Source organism: Procambarus clarkii, chromosome 17 (assembly GCF_040958095.1).
Source record: "Procambarus clarkii isolate CNS0578487 chromosome 17, FALCON_Pclarkii_2.0, whole genome shotgun sequence".
Taxonomy (NCBI): domain Eukaryota; kingdom Metazoa; phylum Arthropoda; class Malacostraca; order Decapoda; family Cambaridae; genus Procambarus; species Procambarus clarkii.
In genome coordinates this window covers 34,131,754-34,145,621 of record NC_091166.1, presented here as the reverse complement: position 1 = coordinate 34,145,621, position 13,868 = coordinate 34,131,754, and the positions used below count along the sequence as shown (strand labels likewise).

General features: G+C 36.5%; 1 protein-coding gene across 3 annotated transcripts in view; it reads right to left on the bottom strand.

Moving 5' to 3' along the window:
• Positions 1-13,868, bottom strand: part of LOC123772525 (uncharacterized) — a 91,282-nt gene that overhangs the window by 25,316 nt on the left and 52,098 nt on the right. For 2 of the 3 annotated variants that reach the window (XM_069325801.1, XM_069325800.1), the window contains exons 16-21: positions 12,776-12,834; positions 9,329-9,522; positions 7,136-7,223; positions 6,530-6,657; positions 3,435-3,638; positions 2,240-2,419 (exon numbers count right to left, since the gene is read on the bottom strand). In XM_069325801.1, coding sequence (XP_069181902.1) covers positions 2,240-2,419; positions 3,435-3,638; positions 6,530-6,657; positions 7,136-7,223; positions 9,329-9,522; positions 12,776-12,834 — 853 coding nt within the window. The remainder of the gene's footprint in view (positions 1-2,239; positions 2,420-3,434; positions 3,639-6,529; positions 6,658-7,135; positions 7,224-9,328; positions 9,523-12,775; positions 12,835-13,868) is intronic. The other variant, XM_069325802.1, reaches the window with a different exon arrangement.

Sequence of the window (13,868 nt, the reverse complement as noted above, 5' to 3'; positions counted from 1 at the left end):
CAGTTGGTCAGCAAGCATCATCAGCAAACCCAATTCATATAACTCTGTATTCCTTCTGGTTGATCATTTATACAGACAATGCACATTACTAGTACAACTGAACCTAACTGCATTGTCATGCTGAAGGGCATGTAACTCCAATTGGATACATTGCCTCTCATTACTGCCCTCATTTTTCTCTCAGAAAATTTTTCATCCATGTTAGAACCCTACCTGTCACTCCGCCATTATGTTCCAGTTTTCAGAACAACTTCATATGTGGAACACTGTCGAAAGCATTTTTTGGGTCCAGATAGATGCAGTCAACCCAACCATCTCTTTCCTGTAAAATTTCAGTTGCTCGATCATAGAAACAGTAAATTCGTTACACAGGATCTTCCAGATCAAAAATCATACTGTCTGTCTGATATTATATAGTTTTTCTCCAGGTGTTCTACCCAATTAGTTTTAATAATTTTTTCCAATATTTTGACTATTACACTTGTCAATGATACAGGTCAATAATTAAGGGGGTCTTCCCTGCTGCCACTTTTGTAGCAGTTTGCACTTTGGAACTATGTTAGCCTACACACCAACTAAAACACCTGTACACAGGGATGCCTGAAAAATCAGTTGAAGTGTAATGCTGAGCTCAGGTGCACATTCTCTCAGAACTCATCGTGAAACTCCATCTGGGCCAACTGCTTTGTTCTTACTTAGCTCTTTGAGCATTTTTTCCACTTCGTCTCTAGACACCTCTATGTGCTCTATATTGTTCTCTGGCATTCTCTTGTGCTCTATATTGTGTCTGGTTCTCTGAGATTTCATTTTGTACAAACACACTTTGGAACTTTTCGTTTAATGTTTCACACATTTCCTTTTCATTTTCTGAGAATCTGTTTCCCATTTTCAACCTCTGCATATTATCCTTTACCTGCAATTTGTTGTTAATGAATCTATAGAATAGGCCTAGTTCTGGTTTACATATGTCCACAATCCCTTTTTCAAAATTTCTTCTCTGCCTCTCTCCTCACTGCCGTGTACGTGTTTCTAGCATCTTTGTATCGCTGGTAAGTTTGGGGGTTTGGCCTCTTCCTATATTGATACCATTTTTATGTCTTTTGGTCTCTGGCACTCTCGCAATTTCTATTGAACCAATCCCGTTTGCTAGTTCTGCATCTCTGCTTGGTATAATTTGACTTTGTGCCTTTATCATATATTTCACAAAACTTGATATACAGTACATATCACTTCCTTGCCTAACAGCAAGTTTTTCCAGTCAAATTCCTTAAAAAAAATTCTAAGTTCCCCATAATGACCTCTCCTGAAATCAGGTATTTCAACTGCTTCAACCTCATTTTCATTTTCATTCATTTCATTCAATTCCTCATTTTCTTCCAGATTATAATGTATTGCATACTTTATTCCCAAAAAGACATGGTTACTTTTATCCAATGGAGGAAGGTACTGAATGTCAAATATCTCTTCCTCTTTCCTGGTAAATATCAAATCCAGCATGGAGGGAATATCCCCTTCCCTCATCCTCGTAGCTTGTTTAACGTGTTGATACACTGTACATGAATGTTTCTAGGATGACGTTTACGAATCTACAAATCCAAAAGTCCTCTATTTTAGCTTCATATGCATCTCAGTCTATGGATTTCAAGTTGAAGTCGCCGACTACCAACAGTCGTTATTTATCCTATACTGCTCTCACTATACTCCCTCTCATTATTGTTATAAGACCCTTTCGTTTATTGCCCAGCTCCTCCTTTGTCCATGTGTTGCATGGCAGTAGACTATATGCATTTATAATCATTAGTTTATCATCCTGATTGCAGATCTCCAGTGCTATTATGTTAACTTCTCGTGGATTGACAATCATTATTTCATTTACCTTTAGGTGTTCTTTCAGCAGCAGAGCAACGTCACCGCCTTTCCTAATTTTTCTGTCCTGTCTCCAAACTGAGTATAGCCCCTTGGGAATATAACTTCATATAAAATACAGTATCATCTTCAAGTTTCATCTCTGTGAGTGCAACAATGTCTGGTGTCTGCAGCTGTATTATATCACTTAACTCCAGTATATTTGATCTCACTCCATCTATGTTGATGTATACAATTTTCTGGAACATATTCCCTCTCTCCTTATTCTTCACTTCTCCTTTCTTTAGTGTGTGTGTGTGTTTTTGTATTTGTTTTCAATACACACTACAGTATCATACATAATTGTGGCTGATTATCTAAATCTTATCAGTACCTCTTTGACATGGCAGCATCTGCCAGCCCGAAATGGTGCAGTTGACCAGCTGTTGGGTAACATTGTGGGCCACCTGGTAACTAGGGTCGCAGGTGGCATTGGCTTGGTCTCCGATAACCCACACTGTCTTAGATGCGAAGGTCGTATTAGCGAAACTCAGAGACGGAGCTTTAAAACACCCTGAAAGAAGGAAAAGTTGTAGTGTGTCAATAGTAATGAATCGGAAACAGTAGCAATACATTTGTAACAAGACAACAGATAATTTTAGGGCCTTTGCTCTTAACACTATGGAGCAGAGAAACAAGGGAGAATAGTCTTGATGATCTGGTAAACTCATTACTAGATATTATCTTCCTAAGAGATTTCAATCTACCCATGGAGGTTAGCAAACAATAACGTTATATCAAGAAGTCTATCTGGAAATAATCAACCAAAGGTCAGGGAACTACTTAGTTTCCCTGACAAATTTTTGCTCAACCAGCAGATTACACAGCCAACTAGAAATGAAAAATACTCTTGACCTGATCTTTACAAACAGTAAATAAATAATCAGGGACATTACAATTTCAAATACCAATACTTAGGTCACAAGATCACTCTAACATCTGTGCTCATAATAGATCCAAAAAAAATTATGAAGCAAGAAGTGTTATTCAACAAATTCAATTTTAACACTAAGAGGATTGACTGGGTTCCTTACCGTCATCAGGGAAGTAATTTTAATATCAGAAAAGAATCACATTTTTTTAAATAATTTTTTCTTGTACACCACGGGATGGTTTAATTTGAAGGCTGTGCAGTACCAGGGTTAAATTTAAATATATACAGTATATACATGTGTGTGTGTTGGGGGTATGTATTTCATGCATAAATAAGTGAGGCTGCCAATTACTTATTTAATTTGCTTAATGCTAATTTACATATAAATTAATGCTTATTTATTTATAAATTAATGTTTATTTATATATAAATTAATGCTTATGTATAAATTAATGCTTATTCAGCTGTAAATAATGCTTATTTTTATAAATTAATGCTTATTTACATGTAAACTAATGCTTGTGTACATTAATGCTTATTTATATGTAAATTACCTTTTAAATTATAAATTATCGTAATATTTGAGTACAGTATGTGTAAATTAATGTTGAGTTCTCATTAAGTGTTTAAATGACCATAGTACAATTACACTTACTATTACACGCAGTAACATTGGTTCTGTCGTAGGCGTAGGTGCCATTGTATTCCGTGCAAGTGAGGACCTGTGTGTGCTCCCCATCCATGTTGGTCATGTCATCACTTTGGCAGGAGTAAGAGACGCTGTAGGTCTCGTAGCGCGGGTGATCTCCTAAATGCTGCGTCATGTTCGGTGGTATTGGCGGAAGCGTCTCATTGCAAACTGGGAGAGAATGAGGCGAGAGTAATGGTGTAAATTACCCGAAACGCTATGCCCGAAACCCGAAACGCTATGCGTATTTGTGGCTTTACAAGAATGCAAACATACTATACTATGTACTCTCATAAACCCACTGTACCTTCTTGAATAAATAAATTAATAAATAAATAAATAAAAATAAATAAATTGTAGCCCTTCATCGAAATAATGGGCCGTCGGGTTCACAGCATATAAAGTCAAATAATGAATTGTCTATATCTACACGAGTCAGAAACTCAAACCTGCTTCGTGTACTCAGCCTGTATTGCAAGCACTTCCTAAATCAATGTAACCAAAAGACCTTACTTAAAATAAAATAATAAAACAAAATAAATAAATGTTTATTCAGGTAAGGTACATACATACAAGAGATTTAAAAAAAAATTGATAGGTTTATAGATAGGGCTAGTACATACAATGCCTAAAGCCACTATTACGCAAAGCGTTTCGGGCAGGAAAAACATTAAAGACTAAAACTTAATACTAATTGAGTTTAAAGTATAAAGTGTGTTGAGAACAAATAAAAATAAGAATAAGAAAGGGGGGAACATGGTTGAAAAAGCAGCACAAATATAATTAGGTCGACAAACATCTGTGTTTAAAAAAAAAATAAAAAAAAACAGACATGGGTTGACAATACAGAGGTAAGGTAGGTTACAGGGAATTTATTAGGTAGTGCTTCATTTTTATCTTAAATTGATTGAGAGAGGTACAGTCTTTAACATGATTGGGAAGGTCATTCCATATTCTAGGTCCCTTGATTTGTAGAGCATTTCTAGTTTGATTAAGTCATACTCTTGGAATATCAAAACTGTATTTGTTTCTGGTGTGGTGCTCATGGGTTCTGTTACAACCTTCAATGAAGCTTTTGAGGTCAGGATTGACATTACAGTTCAGCATTTTATATATGTATAATACACATGAGAGAATGTGCAGTGACTTAATGTCTAACATATTCAGAGATTTGAGTAGGGGTACCGAGTGATGTCTGGGGCTAGAGTTGGATATTGTCCTAATAGCAGCTTTGTGTTGAGTAATTAGAGGATGTAAATGATTTTGGGTAGTAGAACCCCAAGCACAAATACCATAGTTGAGATATGGATAGATGAGGGAGTAATAGAGCGTCACCAGGGCAGGGCGGGGTACATAATATCTGATCTTAGAAAGAATGCCAACAATTTTTGAAACTTTTTCTGATATATTTAGAATGTGTCCCTGGAAATTCAGCTTGTGGTCAATGAGAACGCCAAGGAATTTGCCATCTATTTTGTTACAAATTTGGGTATTGTTTATTCTGAGATTTATTTGATTAGAGGATTTATTGCCAAACAGAATATAGAAAGTTTTGTCAATGTTAAGGGTGAGTTTGTTGGCAGTTAGCCAAAGATAGACTTAACCTTACACAGACTTTACATAAACCCACAATATAAAATATTAATTTACACTTGAGAAAAACTTTATTGTAACACGTGAAAGATTCAGTGTCAGTTGGTTGTCTGCTGTACAAGTCAAATACTGACTTATTAAAATCTACATGCCAGTATTTAACCTCTAGCTTGGGCTGGAGGATTGGTTGAACTGTTAGCTCCTTACATACATAAAACAAGACATGTGGGACAATAATTGAGCTAAAAACCATGTGAGCCAACATATTGAACATGCAGATGAGGAGTCACAATAACGTGGCTGAAAAATGTTGATCAAATCACACACTAGAAAGTAAAGAAACGACGACGTTTCGGTCCGTCCTGGACCATTATCAAGTCGATTGTGATAATGGACTTGATAATGGTCCAGGACGGACCGAAACGTCGTCGTCTCTTCACTTTCTAGTGTGTGTGGTTTGGTCAACATATTTAACATAATGAAAGTGCCTATTGCACCTCTGCTTATCAGTGGGGCTTTTGCACATCCTTCCATGCCTTCTGGTATCATGTGGTGTTATTTCTGTATGAAATTTTAGAACCAGTCTTTCTAATATTTTCCAAATTTAAATTATCATGTATCTCTTGCCTGTGCTCTAGGAAATACATATTTAATATTTTTAGATCGTCCCAATAATTAAAATGTTTTATTGAGTGAATTCTAGAAGTAAAAGATCTTTGCATGCTCTCCAGGTCAGCACTCTCTCTAGTTTTGAATGGGGGCTATCAGTGTTTAACAATATTCCACTCTAGAGAGCACTGTCTTAAAAATAGGCTGACACTTAGGAAGGAAGGCAGGCTACAGAGTTTATTAGGTAGTTCTTAGTGTCTGTTTAAAAGTGGTTGAGTTTGTTATTGTTTGAATTGCCAGGTTGTGTTGAGTAATAGGTCGTAAATAATTTTGGGTAATAGAACACCAGGCACAGATACCATAGGTGAGATAAGAATAAAGATGAGCAGGTCATAAAGAATTACCAGGGCAGTGAGGAACATAGTGTTGATTTTAGAAAGAATGCAAACCATTGAAGAATTTTTTGTTATATATTTAGTATATGGCACTAAATTCAACTTCCAAGGTAAGGTAAGGTATCAATGAGAACATCAATGAATTTACCATCTACTCTGTTACTAATTTGGATATTGCTAATTCTCAGGTTAACTAGATACTTAATTAGTAAATAAAATACAGAAGGTTTTATCAATGATAAGTGTGAGTTTGTTAGCAGTTAACCAAAGTGGACTTTCTTTAGTTCAGTATTCACAGTATCCTTCAGAATAAGAGTTAGGACTGTAAAATATGAAGGTTGTGTCATCAACAGATAGAACTGGCTTAAGGTGTTGAAAGGCATTTAGAAGGTCATTGATGGTGTAGGATTTTGAAAGGAAGTGAGATGGGGGAAGGTGTAGCAAAACAGTCGAGACAAAACTCACCATCTACACCAATACAAGGTATGAGGGGTGGATGTCTTGGGAACCAGCCACCTAGCTGACCATGGCACCAAAGGTACTGCTTGGTCTTGTTGCCCACATCAGCATTCACGAAGAATCCGGGCCAGCAGCTGTGATGATGCAACACAACACCTTAATGAGTTCATCCTCTTATGGGGTGTAATCACTATGTGCAACACTTAGATTGAGTCCATCCTTAAACTTTAAGTGGGACACTATTCATTGACAAATTTAACTTAGAAGAATTTATTAAACTGAGAGATGCCCTTTGAAATTCATTATGAAATGTGATTGATTTTTTTTTTGGGGGGGGCGGGGGGGGGAATGCATTTCCAGTTTTAATGGAGATGACCTTTCTAGATTTATAAGAAACCAACATTTTTTGCTTCAAGGAAGCTGGCATTTCAAGATACATAGTAATGAGACACTCCCAGTTTTAAAAGGAAGAAATTATAAATTATTTTCATTACTTGACAATATAATGTCTTTAAATATTTATTAATTTTTAGTAAAATAAGGTTAATAAAAATGAATTAATTAATCAATAATTTTCTAATATTTTTTATTTTAAATGTATGTGTAGCTTACCTGTATTCCAAGGTCTGATTTATAATGCTACCACCGAGTATGCCTCTCACTGACATGTTTTCGTACGGGGGATACCACTCCCAGCACCCTGCCAGGGATATGGAAGAAATTTTATCGACTAAAAGATATAGCTACCATTGATTTGTTTACATATTAGGGGTATTGGTGAAAAAGTTCCAGTTTCGTTGCCATTTGAGGTACATTTCTCCCAACCCCAAACCAAGAAAATATCAGGAATTTGTTACTGTTCCAAGTGCATCTCTCCCAGAACCCTACCAAAGGAGTACCATGGATTAGTTACTGTTCCAAGTGCATCTCTCCCAGCACCATACCAAAGAAGTATGCTGCAAGTGGTATAGGAAACTGTTTTTAGGTTCAGTTTGTCCCTTGCAAGATGTCTATTACAATGGCTTATTCTGGTAGGTTAGTTACTCCTTTTTTATTGTTTGTTGCATTGGTTGTGATTCTCTTGCGACAGACCTACAGGTTATAACACTGATCTCTCTGTAGTTTGTTTATGTTTACTCTCCTCAAATGCCAATATCCATTTACAATAATTTTCTCACCAGTGTAAGCATTTATGATTTTATTCTTCCACATCATCTTGCCTTTATTTCATAGGACTGTAATAATCGTGTCTTCAAAATCACTGATGCAAATGAAACGACAGATGCTTTGAGGAGGGAGAAAATCTGCAAGATTAATTCAAGTATAATTTATAATTTTATTCATAAGAATGTGTGCACAAAGAACATAAGAGGAAGGGACAATGGTAAGGACAGGTGTTACACATACAAATGAAGTATGCAAAGTATTTCAAGCTTAGAAATACATGATGAGGATGACTACAGTTGACTATAGAAACCTTGACTCTGCCAGGGTCACCACACTGTAGGCTGCTCCACCAATCACAAACTTCATTGATCAACCTGCCTAATGTCAGAAAGTGTTACCAGATGGATGCCGTTTCTTAGATTAGGATAGTGTCAACCTTATGACAATCATACTCTTGTCACCCACTAAAGGTTTTTATACAGTACTGCCATTTATTTATTTTACTTTGTACAGTAGTTCTCTTTTAGTGTGATTTGGTCCACATAATCTGCTTATTTAAATTAGCATCTCTAGGCCAGAAAATTTATTTAAATTAGCATCTTTAGGCCAGGTTTGCAGCTCAGAAAAAGACAGTGATGTAGCACTGATTTTGGATGTACAATATTTAATAAAACTAGCATTAAGACACATTCCCCACTATATCATAACATCTCCAAAGAAACAATCAGAATCATAAGACCATAAGATATAGGCATCAGCCAACTGTGCCTGTTGGCCCATTCCGGGCCGTTTCCATCAAGATCCAACCACTCTCACCATACATCTGTCAAGATTATTGTTAAGACTAGCTATACCTTGCATTTATAATGTTGGACAGTGACCTATTCCATTTCTCTACCACCCTTTTACAAAGCCAATATTTCCCCATATCCTTCCTGACTCTGAACTTCTCCATCTTAACGCCACTGTTACGGGTTCTAACCTTGTCTGATAGTTTCAAGACTTTGCTCATATCTCATCTGCTGATACCTATTTTCCACCTGAAGACGTTAATCATGCATTCCCTCTCCTGCCCACGTAATATAGGCCGAGCATCCTTAACCTCTCCTCGTTCGTAAGATTCTAAATACCTGAGATCTGCCTGGACATCCTACATTTGATTTTCTTGAGGGAATCTTCATCCAATATATAATACATTGACCAGTACTGGTCTGACCAGAGCCAAATATAATTGAAGGATGATGTTTGTGCATTTATTACTGATGCTTCTGGTTATGATCCCAAACATTTTATTTGCTGGGTGTGGCAAAAGGAGAGAAAATAGTCACATGACCACAAGTTTCTTTGCAGTTATTTCCCAAAATCTACATCATTCATCTAGTAGATGAATACATTGCATTAAGGACACTGCCAGAAGAGATACCATTCATGTGGGAAGATGAGAAATCTGTTCATATAGGTGTCTTATCCTTAGTGCAACACAAATCCACCAACCAACCATCCTCACCACCACCACCGTTATCATCACACTATTACCGCTGTCTCCACTACTGACACCACTGCAATCACCACCGTTAACATTACAAACCCAACCATTATGACATCATCACATCACTACCTCCCCCACCATCAACTTACCTAAAGGACCACGGAACTCGCAGAGGGCATAGGTGACAGTGGAGTTAACGTTGGCTGGAGTGAGGCCCCCCTGGCCACTGTTGTTCACACTGAGGTAAGTGTAGTTAAAGTCTTGAGCGCGGTTCAAGTTCTGCACAAGTGCTGTAATGTCCGCATCAGGGGTGTAGATCTTAGCCACCGTCAGGTCATCCCAGCTGAAATAAAGAGTGAAGGTTGGGATAAATGTCTAGTACTAGCCTCAGCACTGTCAGGTTTTCACAACTGAGGTAAAGGATGAAGGCTGGAATAAGTTTCTAGTTTTAGCCCCAGCACTGTATCCCAGTTGAAGTAAAGTATGGTTAGAACTGAAGGTGATGTATAATATTAAATACTACTTAGGTTACCTTGAGGTTACTTTTAAATGGTTTCGGGGCTTAGCGTTCCCGTGGCCCGGTCCTCGACCAGGCATCCTCATTGCTGGACGTGTTAGATTCATATTTTGTTCAATCATTTTGTTTTCAATTACCTTATACATGGAGTTTATACCAGGAAGCGTGGCTTTTGGTTGCAATAAATAAACGAAGAAGATATATTTTCTCATTCTGCCTTAAACTTAACAGCGGAGACAAGGATTAACATCGGATTCTGGGAGAAAAGATTCCTGGCAGTGAAGAGAAAGTAAATACCTCAAGATTACGTGGTGTTTATGTCCAGGAAGGACTGTGTAGGCAACATTAAAATTGTGTTCCCTTTCACTTGTTGTATCATCTCTGTAGTAAGTCAAGATGTAACCCTTTGATGCTTCCAAGATCTCACTGGAACTTCAACTGAATGTGTTCAAGATCAATTATGATCATGGAATTGAGAATGGCAACAAGAAATCTGTTCTCTTAGTTCCACTGGAAACAGTGGTGCATAGTGTCCAAGGAAACATTTGTGTAGGACTATAAGGATTTGATTACTCTTAAAAGGTGAAACCTTTATATCACAGGAGCTTGATGGATGTTCAAAGGATGCTCACTCACTCACAAAAGATGCTCATTTTCCTCAAGCCCTCTGCAGATGATGCAGTAACAGTGCTTGGGGAACAGAACAATCTGTCTTAGAAAGGATTGGGTCACCACACAAGGGGCATATTGGACATCTCACTACTATACGTTGAGGAACCATGTCCACATTTCTAGCACCTATTGCAGAGGCTTGGAGAGGGGAGGTATTCCTGAAAGGCGCATCTGGCACTGGCAAAATTTACAGAAAACGGAAATGTCCTACCACTAAAACGTGATCATAACTACTCTAAAGTGTTGACGATGACCACAAGGGGCTAGAGTGAATGTGTCAATTTGGAGGATAGAATAACCTTGGGCCGTGAGGAATTAAATATCCTCATGGCAGTCCCTAAGTTCCCTGTCTTCAGTCACAACATGGTGCGGGAGAAGGACTATGCCAATACTAACATTTAATTGGGCATTTTTAAGAATTGAACCTAGGTCTCACCAATGTAGAACACAGCAGCTAGGCAGTCAGCTGCCTTCTTAGAAGAGGCTGCAATGAGTGCCAGTCCAGGTAGGGTTAAAAAGTAACATAGGTATTCAGTCAACAAAGTGCTTATTTATGAGTAAATTATTAGTGCATGTATGTTCATCATGGCAAACATGAAATACTAGTATTAAGGCCAAGTAGCAGGGGCCAAACAAATCATGGAGTGTAGCAATCATTGAAGGAATCATGCATGTTTGGGTGCAGTGACAGCTCCATTAGTTCCCATTAAAAGGCACAGTTGTCACAACTAAAGATGGAGCCACTCCAGGTGAAGTGGTCACCACTTGGGACTTGGGGCTCAACCGTGCCAAGGAAGCAAGAAGGTAACAGAGAAGGTGAAGTGGGTGAACCAAAGATGAAGCCAGGTCTGGATTTCATCTTTGCCTCACCCTCACCGGCCCAAGGAAAACATAGGTGAGCCCCCTCATCACGACAAGGCAAAGTTCTTGAGGGGTCGCATGGACAACACCTGGATAGGATGAGGGAATTCCCACTGACATCAGGGAATGTTACGTGAGCCCCTCACCACGACAAGGTGATTCCTGTCCCTCTTGAGAGGGCAGGAATTAGAAAATTCTTTCCTTATTAATTCTGGCCCATCAAACCAAAATTCTAGCATCTGCTTTCATTATCATTTATACCATCATGGCCTACACGCAGCTGTTAAAAAAAATACATCTTACTTCCACAGGAACCACAACTCAGTTTCTATATAATATTATATCCTGGTGAATACTCAGGTTTTCCTTAATTAAGGCATACTCGGACAATAATAAATTATCTTTCCAACCATAACAGAATATTAGAATTCAACTCTTCATGTTTACAGTAACTGCAATTATATTTTCCTTGCCCAATTTAAACTCTAAATCATAATCAAACTGTGACAATAACAATAACGAAACACTGAATTCTAGTACAATACAGTACTGGCAATAACAAGAATTTATTTACCTCTACTAGACAATCCTACTAATGGCTTATGCTCAATTCTAGCAAGAAATTTCCTAACCAAAAGAAAATACCTGTTCTATTTTACAACATATGTTAAAGCTTCTTTGTCTAAATGAGAATAATTCTGCTCTACTTTTGCAAAATATGCAAAATTTATGCATATTCAGTTATGATTAAAAAATATGTAACATCTGATCCATATAATCCTTTTTGAAATAGCTGAGAGAGCATTAAGATCTTTAAAAGATGGGTTACAGTGGTTTACAGAGGTTCTATTAACAATAGACTTTCATATAAACAAAGGAAAACTATTCATACTACCAGTGGTAAATCTGAATTACTGTTTAACAGGCACATCAATATACACATGAAAGCAGTAAGAATAGATTAGGTAACATCTTCTTGATTATCTTTTGTTTTTAATTACCTTATGTTGATGTCTGGAGTTTATACCTAAAAGCCTGGGTTTTGGTTGGAAATAAACAAAAGACGGAAAAGATATGTTTCTGATTCTGCCCTACTTTTATCAAGTACTGTACTAGCAGGAAAAGCAGAACATCTTTATGAATAATTTAAATAAGCAAGTGACCATTATAGCTTATTAAAAAGCCATTGTTTGCAATGAAATAAGAGGTCTTCCCATATGAGGTGAGCAGCAGTGGGTGGGCGAGGCTTTTGTAATTTGAGAGGAATGATTGAACTTTATGCAAGATAATTTATGCTAATAAATGAGTGTTGTAGAGAATAAAATATTTAAACCTTCTGGGAAAGGGAGATAATGGGAACCAATTCATAATATATAGGTTATGATTTTCTTCCTATTCATGACCTTGGTGAATAATTTGTAAATTTATATGTAGCAACAATATGAAAGGGTTGAAAATATTTTGATATACAGGTACTGTACATAGTTTTAAGACATTTAGTTATTATAATGAATACTGAGAAAATACTCAGAAGTTCAAGTCTTACAGGTTTGTGTAGCCTACAGCGATGTTCACCGATGCCTGAGAGCTCCAATTCACCTCTTGCTGTAGACATTGTGGAAATATTGATTATTAAAACACTTAAATAGGAGCATAATTAATTATATACAGTGTATATGTATTTTATATATATATATATATATATATATATATATATATATATATATATATATATATATATATATATATATATATATATATATATATATATATATATATATATATGTCGTACCTAGTAGCCAGAACTCACTTTTCAGCCTACTATTCAAGGCCCGATTTGCCTAATAAGCCAAGTTTTCCTGAATTAATATATTTACTATAATTTTTTTCTTATGAAATGATAAAGCAACCCTTTTCTCTATGTATGAGGTCAATTTTTTTTTATTGGAGTTAAAATTAACGTAGATATATGACCGAACCTAACCAACCCTACCTAACCTAACCTAACCTATATTTATAGGTAAGGTTAGGTTAGGTAGCCAAAAAAAGCTAGGTTAGGTTAGTTTAGGTAGGTTAGGTAGACGAAAAAACATTAATTCATGAAAACTTGGCTTATTAGGCAAATCGGGCCTTGAATAGTAGGCTGAGAAGTGCGTTCTGGCTATTAGGTACGACATATATATATATATATATATATATATATATATATATATATATATATATATATATATATATATATATATATATATATATATATATATATATATATATATATATATATATATATATATATATATGTCGTACCTAGTAGCCAGAACTCACTTCTCAGCCTACTATTCAAGGCCCGATTTGCCTAATAAGCCAAGTTTTCCTGAATTAATATATTTACTAGAATTTTTTTCTTATGAAATGATAAAGCTACCCTTTTCACTATGTATGAGGTCAATTTTTTTTTATTGGAGTTAAAATTAACGTAGATATATGACCGAACCTAACCAACCCTACCTAACCTAACCTAACCTATACATATAGGTAAGGTTAGGTTAGGTAGCCAAAAAAAGCTAGGTTAGGTTAGGTTAGGTAGGTTAGGTAGACGAAAAAACATTAATTCATGAAAACTTGGCTTATTAGGCAAATCG